The 17,189-nt window shown below is 37.6% G+C and overlaps 1 protein-coding gene across 1 annotated transcript; it reads right to left on the reverse strand.

The window, feature by feature from the left end:
- Nucleotides 1-765: 765 nt before the first annotated feature.
- LOC104931615 (neurofilament heavy polypeptide) lies at nt 766-12,088 on the reverse strand. Its single transcript, XM_027275067.1, has 32 exons — nt 12,044-12,088; nt 10,783-11,779; nt 10,477-10,572; nt 9,970-10,011; nt 9,651-9,713; nt 9,244-9,285; nt 9,015-9,083; nt 8,869-8,919; nt 8,730-8,771; nt 8,594-8,641; nt 8,419-8,487; nt 8,291-8,341; nt 8,164-8,211; nt 8,039-8,080; nt 7,888-7,956; nt 7,738-7,785; nt 7,470-7,520; nt 7,316-7,360; nt 6,735-6,767; nt 6,605-6,646; nt 6,458-6,520; nt 6,048-6,092; nt 5,845-5,886; nt 4,926-4,973; nt 4,738-4,779; nt 4,121-4,168; nt 3,946-3,987; nt 3,817-3,861; nt 3,667-3,708; nt 3,520-3,564; nt 3,403-3,438; nt 766-3,257 (listed from the first exon to the last, which is right to left on the reverse strand). The coding sequence occupies exons 1-32, from the start codon at nt 12,086-12,088 to the stop codon at nt 3,172-3,174; spliced, it is 2,577 nt and encodes an 858-aa protein (XP_027130868.1). The 3' UTR covers nt 766-3,171.
- Between the last annotated feature and the right edge of the window lie 5,101 nt (nt 12,089-17,189).

Below are 17,189 nucleotides of genomic sequence, written 5' to 3' on the forward strand. Positions count from 1 at the left end.
TGTCCTCAGGACACTTTCCCAGGAGAGCAGCAGGAGTTTCCTCTTTGTGTGGAATCTGTGTCAGTGGTGTAAGCTGGCCTGTAGTAACCCCTCTCTGGCCTCATTAGACAAAAACAGTGTGAAGACCTGGCCGTCTACTACCCCTTCAGTTCGTCCTACTCTAATTATTTCACGTTCAAACACACACAAATCATACAATCATCAGGGCTGTAGCTACTATTAAGAGAAGTGATGTCATGTGACAGTGAAATTAAGAGGAATTTACATAGATATGACATTGTTTTTAAAACTGATTCTTAATAAGAATCCTAAAAAATATATAAACTAAATTAATTAATAAACAAAATCTTGTCGTCTAGTCCACAAATTTCTTAGGTGGGCGAGGTTCTGCTGGAATATTTTGGACTTTCTAGCTCTGACTTGCACACGAACATATAAAAATTGTATGTCATATCGAATACTTTTCTCCAGTTTCCCATTTCATTGAGAACAACACTTATCATTAGGCAACCTACATCACAGATGATAAAGATGATGAGAACCAAAATATCTGTACCGTAGTATACTCGCTCCCACGTGCAAAAATGTATAAATGAAAATATAAATATGACAGTAATGATTTATATTTAACTAAAACTAAGGAGTAAAAACGTCATACATACATCCTGACTACAAAACATTGCCATAACCCGAGGATCAAGCTGGACTTCTGTTTGTGTTAGTAATGTTGTGGTTGGCACCTTTAGTGACAGACAAAAGAAACACTTGCGTTGCCATGTTTTAATGTCAAATTGCTACTATTCACAAGCATAAGGAAGGTGTACTTGACAAATGATACATAATGTGATTTGAACTGCAGTTACAGAGCGGTAAATGGTTGAAACTGTCTGTTCATCTATTTACAATGAGATTATTTTGAATATGAATAGTTAGGTACGTACATGATGTTAGCAACACAGCTGAGAGACAAATGTCAGTTACTGTTGTTAAATAAGTTCAAGTATTTAGTGTTGCTATTCTCAAAGTTGGGGGGGAAAAAATCATAAATACATTTGAGAGCATAAAACACACACAAACACACATCATGCACATTTCATTCACTATCAGACAAACATTCAACGCTTTGATCACTGAGATATTAAAACATGTATGTATTGCACGTTTACCTGGTTAAAGTGAATCTTTAGATATAATTCAGTTCATTTCAATAAATATTTATCTTTTGTCACTATTAGTTAAAATATCTTTTGTTATGTTAGCGTCAATTTTCTTAAAACTGAAATCCAATAACTCGAAAATAGAAATATTCAACAACAAAACGCCTACAACTTCCTCAGTGGAGCATGAACATAAAACTCCAGCTGTCACAGTTAGAGGATTGTATGGTCATAGGCTGTGTTTTTATTATTGCAATAAAAAAGATAAGTGGGCTTTACTTTAGGATTAGTGTCACAAGCTGTACTAAGCTCTATAACTTCTATGCTGCATATGGAGCAAAATGTTTAAGAGCCATATGTAAACAACAGCTGGCACAAGCTGAATAACAATGCACCAGTTTACATGTGAGATCATCCGAACATGTGACGCCCTCTGCAACAAACTGTGTGTAATCACACGCTGTGCGGATGTAAAGGTTTCATTTACACCCACCAATAAAAACATCCAGGTTGACAAATTAACCTGTAGAAGAGCCGATTCTTGCAGCTCTCTCGTCATCATCTCTCATTCTTCAGAGATTTTAAATACATGTTTCATCTTTGAGCATTTACAGTATTCGAAATCAATCTGAAATCATCCAAACTGTACATAACACGCACAGGATGTTCATAAACTGTCATATGAATCCTGTTACCTTCTGTATTCGCACAGTATTATAATATGAGATATGCATTAATATCATGTAATATATGTTAAAAACATAAATTTACTAGTGTTTTCCGCCCCTTTCTGGTTTATAAGAACCTGTTCAAAAGGTTGCTAAAAATATATCGTGTTTCCACGTCGTGCACACAGACAAACAGCCACTGAAGTTAGTGACAGTGCGTTTTTGGTCTATCAAGGAACTGCTGTTCTTTTTTACAGCGGCCATCCCTTTTGACTAAAAAAATTCATCACATGTGCCCTTGCTGTACTTTTAATGTTCCAGCCTGTAAAACATCTTCGATAACAGTGCAAGGAAAGACTCGCCCTCTCACTGACTAAAACAAGTGGCTTCAAATTCAAACGAGCAAGTCGCTGGACAACACGTCGTCCAATTATAGAATGAATCTGATACTTTGATGGTATATGTTTTTAGCACTATTGTCAAAATGAGGAGCTGGTGCACATGCACATTTTAATAAGACTTTAAAGGTCGTGTTTCCTCTCTATGTTTGGGAGCTCTCATATACTGCATGGTCATTCCTTTTTACACTTAACAAATAGAAACAGACAAGAAAAAAAAATCCCTTTCCTTTCATTAATGCTTTGATTCATTGTTTGTACCCATTAGGGAAGAAAATAGAGGAATATGTGTTAGAAATGTTTCCTTGAAATGAACCTATACACTAAAATTGTTGATTCAAGGGCTCTAAAAGCAGGATAACTTTAAAAACTTCGCCATCTACAATGCAATAAAGCTAAAATTACAAAGATGACTGAGCATAAAAATGTATGTACAATTACTGTACAAACCACTTTTCAAGTAAATGTGGGCTGAGAGGAATTGAACACCCGTCCACCTTGATTTAGCAATTGTGGCCATTTATGTACCCTGTTTACAGTTGAACATATTCTACACGAAAAATGCACCATCATTTGCACGTGTTGCTGGGAGGATCTAAATGAATGCTCCACAATACTACATTGTTCCATTTAAATAGTCTCATGATATCCACCTTTTAAAAAGAATTAAACACACACACACACAAAAAGAAATAAATAAAATGGAAAAGGAATGACACTGGCTGCATGTATTTGGTACGAGAGCTCAACCAAATCTGGGAATAAAAATAAAATCGGTCCATCACATAAAATCACCCATCATCCTTTGCTGTCCAGGGTTTTCTCCTGAAGACCCATCAGTGAACAGCAGGCTGCGTTTCAGCAGCGCAGGGCAGGCCGTGACGTGACCTTGTCGTTATCAGTAAATTGACTAAATTGTAAACCTCAGACTGGATTCAGACTGAAGCTTCAAATCTGCAGCGGCGAGAAGGCGTAGAACGGAAACTGGGCCTCGTCCTCGTCCACAAAGAAACACTGGAAGTAGGGCAGCTCATCTGCGGAGGGAGTCACAAGACAGTACAATATACGACGGTACAATATGTTCCCTCGCTCCTCTCTGGCATCCTGAGAGAAGCCTGGGCGTGCAGTTTGCACACTATCTTGTGATATTTCACTCATGAGAAGGGAATTTGGACTTACCTTCCATAATAAAGCTGTCCGATACAGAAGGCTCTACTATCAGAGAGAGAACGTGACGTTAACCACAAAACAATGAGCTGTTATATCAGCATAAATTACAGCTCTACTGTAAAGTACCTTTTACTTTCTCCTCCTTGGCAACTTTCTTCTCTGCAGATTTTTCTGCAACAAAGAGATTTTTTTTATTGTAAAAAAAATAAAGTAAAGCTCCAGTGATTTATTTCACTTCAAATCATCATTCATTTACTTCACAAACAACTATACCTTTCTTTGCAGGCTGCTGTATCTCTTTAAGAACTCTGTCCTCTGTAAATAGCAACAAAAGATTAATAACTATTAACTTCCTGCAGGGTAGATGACTGGTTTATGACTATGTGATGATGAATAATGTTCGCTGGTGATTGCATGCCGTACCTTTAGCTTTATCTTCTTTGCCTGCCTTCTTCTCAACAGTTTTTTCTAAAGTAAATAAATAAAGGTTAATTAATAGCTTAGGCCGACAGTGTACAGTAGTAGGTACTTGTTTCCTAACACTCAAGATACCTTTCTTTACAGGCTCTGGTTTTTCTTTAACAACTCTGTCCTCTGCAATAAACCACAAGGTTACAAGCTATGATTAGTCCAAATAATGCAGCAGCTGCCTTCCTCCTTTGTTCTCCATAAATTTGGATCATATTGTAGATTTATTGATATACACAGAGCTGATTGTATGCGGTACCTTTCTTTGTTGCACTGGGTTTGACTTTTTCTTTTAAAACCTCAGGCTCTGTGTCACAAAGTAGGCAAGGAACTGACAATTAAAACATTGTTTTCTTTACACGTACACATGTTTTACTGCAGTAGTTCGACATTGATTTTGTCCAGTTTACTGCAGCATCTCTTCAAAATGGTACATATGTTGTTATGATCAGATGAAAACAGCGAAAATGGCAAAGCAAAGACTGAAAACTGAGGTTTCTTATGGTTGTTAAAAACTACAAGCATGCATGTTTAGAAAGAAACTTGAAAATGTGACTTGATTATTGTATTATTAGATTTATAGACACAAATAGGATTCTGTCTATAAATCTAAGATTTATAATTGAATATCTTCTTGCTGAATAAAAAGACGTCTATAAATCTTAATTTTGAATATTTTCTATGAAAGATTTAAAGACACTTTCACATTCAGCAGGAGGATATTCTCAGGCTTCAGCAGCAGCCGGTGTAAATAGCTCTTTCTTCTCTGAATAACTACATTTAGATCTTCATGTTGCAATCCGAGTACATGTTGTACTCAGATTACCACTGCTGGCTACATGAAGTGCTGCCTCTACTGAAGCACCACAAATGTACCTTTCTTCACACGGACTGGTTTGGTCATTTTCTTTATCATGGCTGCATCATCAGGAAGAAAATGTGATCCATAAAACAAAGAGTTTTTTTATGCAACATGTATACAACCTTAAGATGGTCATAAATGTATCACCGCATGCTGATATGCAAAGTAATAGCTGTATTTATCAATATTCCAAACACTGTACCTTTCTTCACTGCAGCAGGTTTGTCCTTTTCTTTAGGAGTCTCTGGTTCTGAAAAAGGAAAACTCAAGTCACACGTGGGCAATCAGGACAGACACAGCAACTCGAGGTCGGATGCCACACTTATCTCATCGCTTGAGCTGCAACAAAACTGAATTTCTAAAAGCTTAAAGCAGCATAGGATGAATGAAGAATCTCTGACGAGAAAGCTGTAATTTGTGTTAGAAAGCTGATTGGTGAGTTTCCTATCAGAGACTGGTTTGGGCCTTTCTGGAAAAAAAGTGTGTTTTCATGTGTAGTCTGTAGTTTTAGACAGTTGGATGATTGTGAGAAATATTTCTAGGTGCTCATTTAGATTTCTTTCCGGCTTTTCATCATCACCTCAAATATGAAATGGAAAATTAGTTGATTGGAGTTAGTTTGGACTCTTTTGAAGCTTCTGGCTCTGTTTGATACACACTTCATGTTCTCTACATGTTATGTAGCAGCTGTTATGTTACCGTAGCAGGTCCAGAGAAAAGGGCTTGAAGTGTTCAGATATGTTTCACACATTTAAACATTTACAACACATTGTTAATGTTCGATGGCTTGGACAGCCTTTGCGTTGGAATCCCAGCTCTTTATTGCCCGTTATCCATTTTAGAAGGTAAGAGGTGAGTGGTAAAATCAAACGTACAGTATCTCTAAGGATCACTGTATAGAAACAGCTGTTTGCCAGTGGAGCTGCTGCAGAAAAATCACTCTCGATTTACTGTGCATGACATTCTCCACAGTCATTTACTATTGATCTCAGAGGCAAAGTGCTTGTTTCCCTCGAGAGCAATCCAATCAGAGCTTTTGCAGAATGTGATGACCTACATTTTGTGACCAGTTCACTGTAATCGCACTGGTTATATGGATTACTGTGATTACACTAGTGTACCTTTCTTCACATGGACTGGTTTGGACTTTTCTCTCAACAAAGCTGGGCCATCAGGGAGAAAATGCAGTTATTAATTATTTGTTTGTGACAATGCTTGGCATATATTCAATGCATATTAAGGGAAAATGCCCCACTGACATACAAAGTGAATTGCCTGTCACCAAATATGATGATGTGAGATGTAGTTCTTGTTGTTTTTGTACCTTTTGTAACAGCTGGTTGGACTTTTTCTTCTGGTACTTTGGGCTCTGAGTAAAAAAATAATATAAGCATTTATTGATATACAATAAACAACTTTGTTATCTTGTGTGGTAATGAGTTATAGTTGCTTTAGTAGTACTACAGTACTATGATATACACTCAGTTGTCAGTTTAATCTGGCTTAAACTAATGCAGTACAACTGTATAACTCAGTGCAAGTCCACAGCACCACAAACTGCAAAGATGAATCAACAAAAACTGAACATTATATCCTTCATGAAGAGTTTTGTTTTAGACTTTAGACTGTATTAGTTTATGTGTAAACTGCCAAGTGAGTGCAGATGATAAGAATACTTCATCAAAGCTATAAGCCCAGAAAATCATCTGCAGGTAGATGATTTTGGCAGGCTACCTTTCTTCTTTGGGAGTGTTTTGACCTTTTCCTTCTTTGTCTCAGCCTCTGTTTTAGAAGGAGCTAATTCAAATGGAAACAATTTGTGAATTTACACAACTAAAAAAATGATGAAGAAACTATGTATTGTTTTAATTAGATATTAACCTTTCTTTTCATGAGCTGGCTTTTCCTTTTTAACCTCGGGGGCTGAGTACAAGACAGGATGAAAAATGATTTCAGTTGCTGTGTCAAAGAATAGTTTTTGACAAATAATGATGAATCATATCTGCATCACCTTTTTTGGCAAGAACCAGCTTGGCCTCAGGTTCTAAAGGAAAAGAAGAAAAAAACAAGTGGTGTGACTGATACACTGAAATTATATCACATTTCTGCAAGATGTAAATGAGATTTTTGCCTAGTGGGCATGAGAAATGTGTCCTGACACGACATATGGAAGAGGAATATGCACCGACACTATACTCTATTCTACTATAGGGAACGTTAGTTACAGCAGATCAGCACCTTTCTGTGAGGTTTTTGCCTTTTCTTTTACAACAGCATGTCAAAAGAAACAAATAATCTACAAGCCCAGAAAAGCTTTCACACCTACGCAATGCAGCTTTTAGCTTAAATAAAGCATTGCACAGTCAACAACAGGCATAAAAATATGAGCCTTAACAAATAAGTCAGCTGATAGTGAAGCATGTTCACATGATGATGGCCAAACTGAGAATGACAAAAACAAGTTGAACATTTCTGTTTTGAGCTGAGTCATTATCATGGGGCAGCTGAGCACATAGTCTAGATTAGCATTTAATCTGCAGCCACATGTTAATAGCTACCAAAGCGCCACAAAAACACACTTCTGCTGCGTACCTTTCTTCTTTTCAGCAGATTTAGGTTTCGCTTTAATAGCAGGTGCTAGAAAAATACATGGACATTAAATCTAATGTATACAGTTAAGTAAGAAACCCCAAAGAGAGACAAAGACACTGTGAAATAAATGGAAACACCAAAGAACAAAACAAACCTTTTGTGGGTGTCACTGGCTCAGCCTTCTTCTCCTTGAGAACCTCAGCTTCTAAAGCAGATAATAAAAATGAAAAAATCAGTCAAGTTGGCCATTTCAAGTACTTTGTGTCTATGTTTTTATACCTAATTTACCACTGATGCACACTGATTAACACTCCTGACATTACATATTTCAAACATCTGTCAAAATGAAATGTAAATAATACTGAAATAATATATAACAATATTTGATTTGTTAGTAAAAGTAGTTAGATTACTGTAACTACCTTTTTTTGTTGTTGCTGGTTTGGCTTTCTCTTTTGGAGTTACAGACACTATGAAAAAGAAAATATGACATTAACAGATGTAGTGCACTTAATAATAATAAAAAAAGACATACAGCAAATAAAAGCATACAAAACAAACAACAGATGTACCTTTCTTCAGTGGCACAACCTTGACCTTCTCCTTTGCTAGCGAGACATTTTTGTGTGATACTTCAGCCTCTGTAAGAAACAATGAACGAGCATGAAAATCCGTTGTCTCATTATTTAAATCTGAGAATAAATGTTGTTTAGTGTCTCTTACCTTTGACGACTGGGGCTGGTTTTGTCTTGGGTGGAGCAGGTTCTATGTAAAGAGATTTTTTTATTATTCCAAAAAATAAGATGAAATGTTGGAATGATAATGTTACACACAAGTGCAGGACTTACCGCTCTTTGCAAGAACGGCTTTGGGCTTCTGTTTTGAAACCTCAGCTGCTGAAGAAAACAAATTACATGATGTTCAAAACCAAAACCTTAGATGAAGTATTAGTAGAATATTTAGAAACTGCAGTACCTGTCTTCTTTGCAGAGACTGCTTTGACCTTCTCTTTTGGCACTTTGACTTCTGAAAAAAACAACAGGTGTATGTTTATAACTCAACTCATTGAAACATGAAAAAACATGAAAACTAAAGATAATTACCTTTTTTCATAGGCACTATTTTCACTCTCTCTTTTACCAGAGAAGCATTTTTGGGAGCGGCCTCTAGTTCTGTCAGCAGAAATGTTGAAATGAAAACACACACAGTTTGTTATTACAGTTCAAGATGTAGTTAGCTTCATATTCTCATGTATATTATAACATGCAACATTCATACCTTTTTTCAAGATGACTGGTTTGGCCTTTTCTTTAGGAGCAACAGCTGCTGGTTGTCAAAAGCACAGACATTAATCATTATGGTGATGAAAATATTATGAAGAAGTTGTAAATTATACACTTAATGTGCATGTTACCTTTCTTAGCAGGAGCAGCCTTGGCCTTTTCCTTTGGAACTTCTGTGTCGTGAAACAGGGAACAAAGATAGTAGTTACTTTAAAAAATATTTGCATTTTAAATTGAATGCATGAAAAGAAAAAGTAAAAAGTGTCGTACCTGTCTTCTTTGCAGAGACTGCTTTGACTTTCTCTTTTGGCACCTTGACTTCTGAAAGAAAAAAAAAGAAAAAACAACAGGTGTACGTTTAGGATCATTGACTGAAACATCTGAAACATGAAAACATGAAAACTAAAGATAATTACCTTTTTTCATAAGCACTATTTTCACTCTCTCTTTTACCAGAGAAGCATTTTTGGGAGCGGCCTCTAGTTCTGTCAGCAGGAATATTGAAATAAAACACACATATAGTTTGTAATTACAGCTTCATACATATTTTCATGTATATTATAACATCCCACATTAATTATTCCTTATGGTGATGAAAACATTATGAAGAAGTTGTAACTTATAAACGTATAATGTGCATGTTACCTTTCTTAGCAGGAGCAGCTTTGGCCTTTTCCTTTGGAACTTCTGTGTCATGAAACAGGGAACAAAGTTAGTGTAGCTTTGCTGATTTACATCAAAAACATTTTCAAACTGAGAATCTAGTTGGTACAGTGCCACATTGCCCTTATTTCTGTTTATATACTTTTTATTGCCAGTCCATAAAGTATACCTAATTAAACTAATGCAGTCCAATATCACCATCCTCCTTCATGCAGGTTATAATGTTCAGTTTTTGTTTGAACTATGAAAGAGGTGTTGATTCAACTGTAAGGTCAGTATTGCATTTTTATTAGTTGTTACACAAGTTTTCTTTTTTAATATATATTCCTCTCTGAATGAGACAGTCCCCAAATAGGTGAAACTGTAGCATCACTGAGTCTTTGCATTACCTGGTTTAACAGGTTTAGGTTTGATTTGCATTGGTTCCTTCCTGGGCTCCTTGGGAGCTGCAACTGGTGGAAGATTATCAAATGTAAAAGCCTTTAACTATATGTAAAGTTAAATGTTTATTATGTGACACTTTCTTTTTTTAAGACATTTTTATGTGTGCTACACATAAAAAGTCAGTGTCAACAGACAAAACATATGCATAATCTAACTAGAATTGGGATGATTAAAGATTTCTGAGAAATAAATAACATCAGATTCATTTGACTTATAACAAATGAATTGACAATTGACATAATAATAATAAAAGCATGCTCATACCTTTCTTTGCAGGTTCTGGTTTTGCTTTCTCCTTAGGAACTTCTGTTATTAGGGAATAATCCAAAATATAATTAATTATCTCATTTTAGCTTCACATTAAATCCACCTACTTGAAAAACTGTAATATAGTAGGCATCTGGCAACATGTAATGGTAGTAATGGTAGCGATCTATGCAAATTATAATTGTAGTAGGCAGTATTAGGCAAGGACAACACTAGGTTAAAAGATATTGGAATCCAACTCTTGAAATGTCATGTTGTTTTGCTCTGAACATCTTCATGACATGACAAGTCCCAATCCAAAAATAGAGCCCAAAAAATGCATGACTGGAATAGGTCACTTGTCAAGAAGTGACCAATAATGTCATTTTGGGGTTAGGATTGTCTCTTTTTTCTTTCTTTTTGTTAGTTGTTTTAAAGAACTAGGTGTAAGCGGTGACACTGCAAAATTGTTGAAAAACTAACCACAGAGACAAAATGTCACTGTGACCTACTCTATTGTTTCACCTGCTTTTGTAACATTAAGGTGTTTCTTTTTCAGGACAGGAGCTATGTGCTTTTTCACAGCTTTCAGCACCTTTACTGCCCTCTTGGGTTCATCAGCTAAAATGAACAGCAGAAAAAATATGCCACAGTTTCAGTGTGATGCTTTTTAAAAAATTTCATACTGGTGACATCTGACTGGTAACTTTCCATGTAGCTGCAAAGCTGACATAATTATTATCTTAGCAACACCTTCAAAGACATAATATGATTAGTGTAAACATGGGTTGTTTAAAGTTATTTGAACTTTTACATAGTGAATTGTCTCACCTGCTTTTGTAACATTCAGATGTTCCTTCTTCAGGACTTTTACCTCTTTAGAAGGCTTGGCTAGTTGTTTCTTCTCTTTGGAGATCTTTTCTGGTTCTTCTTTGGGAGGCTTTTTAACTTCTTTGGCCTCTTTAGGTGGTTCCTTCTCTTCTTTCAAAGGCTTCTTTTGTTCTCTTTCTTCTTTTGGAGGCAGTATTTCTTCCTTCTCTTCTTTAAGATGCTTTTTGGCCTCTTTAGGCTTTGTTGGTTCCTTCTCTTCTTTTGCTGGTTTTTCCTCTTTTTTGGGAGGTCTTTCCTCCACAGGGGGCTTCTTCAGGTCTTTTTCCTTCGTTACAGGCTTCTTTACATCTTTATCCTCAGTGGGAGACTTTATTTTAGTCTCTTCTTTCTCATCCTTAGAAGGTTTCTTGTGTTCAACCTCTTTCTTAGAAGGCTCCACTGTCTTCTTTTCTTTCTCCTCTTTTGAAGGTTTCTTTACTTCTGCCTTTTCTTTGGATGGTTCCTTCACGCCCTCTTCTTTAGATGGTTTCTTATCTTTTTCCTCTTTAGAAGGTTTCTTGACTTCTTTCTCTTCTTTAGATGGTTTCTCTTCTTTGGAAGGTTTCTTCCCTTCTTTTTCATCTTTAGAAGGTTTCTTAACTTCTGCCTCTTCCTTGGAAGGTTTCTTCACTTCTTTCTCCTCTTTGGATGGTTTCTTTACTTCTGCTTCTTCCTTTATTAGTTTCTTGACCTCTTTCTTTTCTTTTGGAGGTTTCTTCTCTTCTGTGGATGGTTTCTTGACCTCTTTGTCTTCTTTGGGAGGTTTCTTTACTTCTTTCTCTTCTTTAGGAGGTTGCTTGACTTCTTTATCTTCTTTTGGGGGTTTCTTGGCTTCTTTCTCTTCCTTGGATGGTTTCTTGACCTCTTTCTCTTCTTTAAGAGGTTTCTTGACTTCTTTCTCTTTTTCCAAAGGTTTCTTGACCTCTTTCTCTTCTTTGGATGGTTTCTTGACTTCTTTCTCTTCCGTGGATGGTTTCTTTACTTCTTTCTCTTCTTTGGGAGGTTTCTTGACTTCTTTCTCTTCTTTGAGAGGTTTCTTGTCTTCTTTCTCCTCTTTGGATGGTTTCTTAACCTCTTTCTCTTCTTTGGATGGTTTCTTGGCTTCTTTCTCTTCTGTGGGTGGTTTCTTTACTTCTTTCTCTTCTTTAGGAGGTTTCTTGACTTCTTTCTCTTCTTTAAGAGGTTTCTTGTCTTCTTTCTCCTCTTTGGGTGGTTCCTTAACCTCTTTCTCCTCTTTGGAAGGTTTCTTGGCTTCTTTCTCTTCCATGGATGGTTTCTTTACTTCTTTCTCTTCTTTGGGAGGTTTCTTGACTTCTTTCTCTTCTTTAAGAGGTTTCTTGTCTTCTTTCTCCTCTTTGGATGGTTTCTTAACCTCTTTCTCTTCTTTGGATGGTTTCTTGGCTTCTTTCTCTTCTGTGGATGGTTTCTTTACTTCTTTCTCTTCTTTGGGAGGTTTCTTGACTTCTTTCTCTTCTTTAAGAGGTTTCTTGTCTTCTTTCTCCTCTTTGGATGGTTTCTTAACCTCTTTCTCTTCTTTGGATGGTTTCTTGGCTTCTTTCTCTTCTGTGGGTGGTTTCTTTACTTCTTTCTCTTCTTTAGGAGGTTTCTTGACTTCTTTCTCTTCTTTAAGAGGTTTCTTGTCTTCTTTCTCCTCTTTGGATGGTTTCTTAACCTCTTTCTCTTCTTTGGAAGGTTTCTTGACTTCTTTCTCTTCTTTGGCTGGTTTCTTTGCTTCTTTCTCTTCTTTGGGAAGTTTCTTGACTTCTTTTTCTTCTTTAAGAGGTTTCTTCACTTCTTTCTCTTTTTCCAAAGGTTTCTTGACCTCTTTCTCTTCTTTGGATGGTTTCTTTGCTTCTTTCTCTTCCGTGGATGGTTTCTTTACTTCTTTCTCTTCTTTGGGAGGTTTCTTGACTTCCTTTTCTTCTTTAAGAGGTTTCTTGTCTTCTTTCTCCTCTTTGGGTGGTGCCTTAACCTCTTTCTCTTCTTTGGATGGTTTCTTGACCTCTTTCTCTTCTTTTGGAGGTTTCTTGACTTCTTTCTCTTCCGTGGATGGTTTCTTTACTTCTTTCTCTTCTTTGGATGGTTTCTTGACCTCTTTCTCTTCTTCTGAAGGTTTCTTGACCTCTTTCTCCTCTTTGGAAGGTTTCTTGACTTCTTTATCTTGCTTTGATGGTTTCTTGACTTCTTTCTCTTCTTCCAAAGGTTTCTTGGCCTCTTTTTCTTCTTTTGGAGGTTTCTTAACTTCCTTATCTTCTCTGGGAGGTTTCTTTGCTTCTTTCTCTTCTTTGGATGGTTTCTTGGCTTCTTTCTCTTCTTTTGGAGGTTTCTTGGCTTCTTTCTCTTCTTTGGGTGGTTTCTTAACTTCCTTATCTTCTCTGGGAGGTTTCTTTGCTTCTTTCTCTTCTTTGGATGGTTTCTTGGCTTCTTTCTCTTCTTTTGGAGGTTTCTTTGCTTCTTTCTCTTCTTTAGGAGGTTTCTTTGCTTCTTTCTCTTCTTTGGGTGGTTTTGTGGCTTCTTTCTCTTCCTTTAGAGGTTTCTTGGCTTCTTTTTCTTCTTTGGCAGGTTTCTTCACTTCTTTCTCTTCCGTGGATGGTTTCTTTACTTCTTTCTCTTCTTTAGGAGGTTTCGTTACTTCTTTCTCTTCTTTGGATGGTTTCTTGACTTCTTTCTCTTCTTTAGATGGTTTCTTGACTTCTTTCTCCTCTTTAGAAGGTTTCTTCACCTCTTTCTCTTCTTTGGATGGTTTCTTTACTTCAGCTTCTTCTTTAGATGGTTCCTTGGCTTCTTTCTCTTCTTTGGATGGTTTCTTTACTTCTGCCTCTTCTTTAGAAGGTTTCTTCACTTCTTTCTCTTCTTTGGGTGGTTTCTTAACTTCTTTCTCCTCTTTAGAAGGTTTCTTCACTTCTTTCTCTTCTTTGGGTGGTTTCTTTACTTCTTTCTCCTCTTTAGAAGGTTTCTTCACTTCTTTTTCTTCTTTGGGTGGTTTCTTTACTTCTTTCTCCTCTTTAGAAGGTTTCTTCACTTCTTTCTCCTCTTTAGATGGTTTCTTTACTTCTTTCTCCTCTTTAGGTGGTTTCTTTACTTCTTTCTCTTCTTTGGAAGGTTTCTTCACTTCTTTCTCCTCTTTAGAAGGTTTCTTCACTTCTTTCTCCTCTTTAGAAGGTTTCTTGACTTCTTTCTCCTCTTTAGAAGGTTTCTTTACTTCTTTCTCTTCTTTGGATGGTTTCTTCACTTCTTTCTCCTCTTTAGGTGGTTTCTTGACTTCTTTCTCCTCTTTAGAAGGTTTCTTTATTTCTTTCTCTTCTTTGGATGGTTTCTTTACTTCTGCTTCTTCTTTAGATGGTTTCTTCACTTCTTTCTCTTCTTTGGATGGTTTCTTTACCTTTGCTTCTTCTTTAGAAGGTTTCTTCACTTCTTTCTCTTCTTTTGATGGTTTCTTTACTTCTTTTTCTTTTTTAGAAGGTTTCTCCACTTCTTTCTCTTCTTTGGGTGGTTTCTTAACTTCTTTTTCTTCTTTAGAAGGTTTCTCTACTTCTTACTTCTGCTTTCCTTTAATTAGTTCTTGAAGCCTCTTTCTTTTCTTTTGAGGGTTTCTTCTCTTTGGTGATGGTTTCTTGTCCATCTTTGTCTTCCTTATGGGAGGGTTCTTTACTTCTCTGTCTTCTGGGGTTGTCTTTTAGCGATTGGGGGGTCTTTTCGGACGTCTTTGCTTTATCTCTGGGGTGTGGTTTTTGGACTCTTCTTTTCTCTTCTTGGTGGAAGGGTTCTGAACTCATTCCTCTTTTCCAAGGTTTCGTCTCTTCTCTCTTGGATGGTTTCTTTGCTTTTTTCTCTTCCTGGATGGTTTTCTTTACTTCTTTCTCTTCTATTTGGGGGAGGTTGGTTTCCTTGACTTTCTTTTCTTCTTTAGTTTAAGTTTCTGTCGTCTCTTTCTCCTCTTTGGTTGGGTGCCTTCAACCTTTGTCTTCTTTGTGATGCCGGTTTCTTGACCTCTTGCTCTTTCTTGGGGTGAGTTTTCTTGACTTCTTTCTCTTCCTGTGGATGTTTCTCTTTACTTTCTTTCTCTCTTTTGGGAGGTGTGGTTTCTTGGACTTCTTTCTCTTCTTTAAGAGGTTTTCTTGTCCTTCTTTCTCTTCTCTCGTGGGTGGTTCCTTAACCTCTTTCTCCCTCTTTGGACGGTTTCTTGGATTCTTTCTCTTCTCTGGTATGTTTTCTTATACTTCTTTCTCTTCTTGGGAGGTGTTTCTCTTGGCTTCTTTCTTTTCCTGGATGTTGGTTTCTTTACTTCTTTCTCTTCTTTGGGAGGTTTTCCTGACCCTTACTTCCTGCTGTTCTTTTAAGAAGGTTCGTTGTCTTCTTTCTCCTCTTGGGTGGTTTCTTAATCTTTTCTTCTTTGGATGGTTTCTTGTCTTTCGTCTTCTCTTTGTGGTGGTTTCTTTATACTTCTTTCGCTTCTTTAGTGGAGGTTTCTTGACTTCTTTCTCTCTTTGAGGGTTTTTGCTTCTTTTCCTTCTTTAAGAGGTTTCTCTGTCTTCTTTTCCCTCTTTGGATGTTCTTAACCATTCTCTTCTTGGATGGTTCTTATTGGTTCTTCCTGTGTTTATTTAGGGATCTTCTCTGGCTTTCTTTTCTTCTGGATCTGTTCTTTCTAGTTCTTTCTCTTCCTTAAGAGTTTTGCTTGTCTTCTTTCTGCCTCTTTGGAGGTGGTTCGTAACACTCTTTCTTCTCTTTAGGAGGTTATCTGACTTCTTCTTCTTTTCTTTCGGATTGGTTTCTTTACTTCTTTCGCTCCTTGGACGAGGTTTCTTGGCTTCTTCTTCTTCGGATGGTCTTCTTTACTCGCTTCTTCTTTTCTTTTGGGATGTTCTTGACTTCTTTCTCTTCTTGATGGGTTTCTTGCCTCTTTTCTAGTTGGAATGGTTTCTGACTTGCTTTATTTCTCTGTTGGTGGTTTCTTTGACTCTTTCGTCTTCTTTCTTAGAGTGTTTCTGGCCTGCTCGTTTCTCCTTCTCTTTAAGGAAAAAAAGGTTTCGTTATCTTGCTCTCTCTGAGTTCGTCTTCTGGCGTCTTCTTAAGTTTATCGTCTTTGGATTTTTGCTTCTTTCTCTTCTTTGGATGGTTTCTTTGGCTTCTTTCTATCTTTTAGAGGTTTCTTGCTTCTTCATCTGTGTTGGCGGTTGGGTTTGCTCACGGCTGTCGCTTCTTTGGTGGTTTTTGATTTATTTCTCTTCTTTGAAGGTTTCTTGAGCTCTTGTTCGTCCTTTGGAAGGTTTTTTTTGACGTCTTCTTTATGCTTGCCTTTGATGGTTTTCTGCCTCGGGCGCGGCTGCGCAAAGGGGTGCTTGTGGCCTCGGTTGTGCGGCGGTGGGGAGGTGGCGTTGCGTGCTTGAGCGGCGGGGGGGGGTGGGTGCGGCTGCTTGCCGGGTAGAGGGTGATTGGGTGCTGGCGGTTGCGGCTTGGGCAGGGCTTGTTCACGTCTTATGTTTCCGTTTTGGATGGTTTCTTTACTTCTTTCTCTCTTTTTTAGGAGGGGGGGGGGGTTACTGCGTTCGCGTAGTGGGAGTGGGTGGCGGGATCTGCGTGCGCAGTGGAGAACGTGGGAGAAGGCGTTGCGTTAACCGCTGCGCGGAGGGGTAGGGGTGCGTGACGGGAGAGGCTTGCTTTAGATGGGTCCTGGGCTGATTTCGTATGCTGGGGGAGGGTGGCGTGACTGCTGCCTTGGCGTATAGAAGGTCTCTGGCAATTCGTTCGGAGGTGTCGGGGGGGGGGTCGGAAATTCGTCTCGCTTTTAGAAGGTTTCTTCCACTTTCTTTCGTCTTGGGAGGGTTCTTACCTTCAGCTCTCTTCTTTTAGAGGGGTCCTTGGCTTCTTTCCTATTCTTTGGATGGTGTCTTTACTCTTCTCTGCCTCTGATTTAGAAGGTCTTCTTCACTTATTTCTCTTCTTTGGGTGGCTTTCTTTACTTCTGTCTAATATTTAGAAGGTTTATTCACTGTCTTTTTCTTCTTTGTGTGGTTTTCCTTTAATTCAGGTCGAATTTTAGAAGGGTTTGCGGTCACTTGTTTCGGAGAGGTAGAGGGGGGCGGTAAGGATTTCTCACTCCTTTAGGTGTTTCTTGAATTCTTTATCTTCTTTGGAAGGTTCTTCACTTCTTTAAGGGGCTCCTGTATGAAGGTTCTTCACTTTCTTTCTTCCTCTTTTACGAAGGTTTCTTGACTCTTCTCTCATTTCTTTAGAAAGGTCAGCTTTACTTCTTTCTCTTCTTTGTGGTTTCTTCACTTCTTTCTCCTCTTTAGGGGTTTCTGGACTTCTTTCTCCTCTTTAGAAGGTTTCTTTATTTCTTTCTCTCTTTGGATGGTTTCTTACTC

This window comes from Larimichthys crocea, chromosome XXIV, assembly GCF_000972845.2.
Source record: "Larimichthys crocea isolate SSNF chromosome XXIV, L_crocea_2.0, whole genome shotgun sequence".
NCBI lineage: Eukaryota > Metazoa > Chordata > Actinopteri > Sciaenidae > Larimichthys > Larimichthys crocea.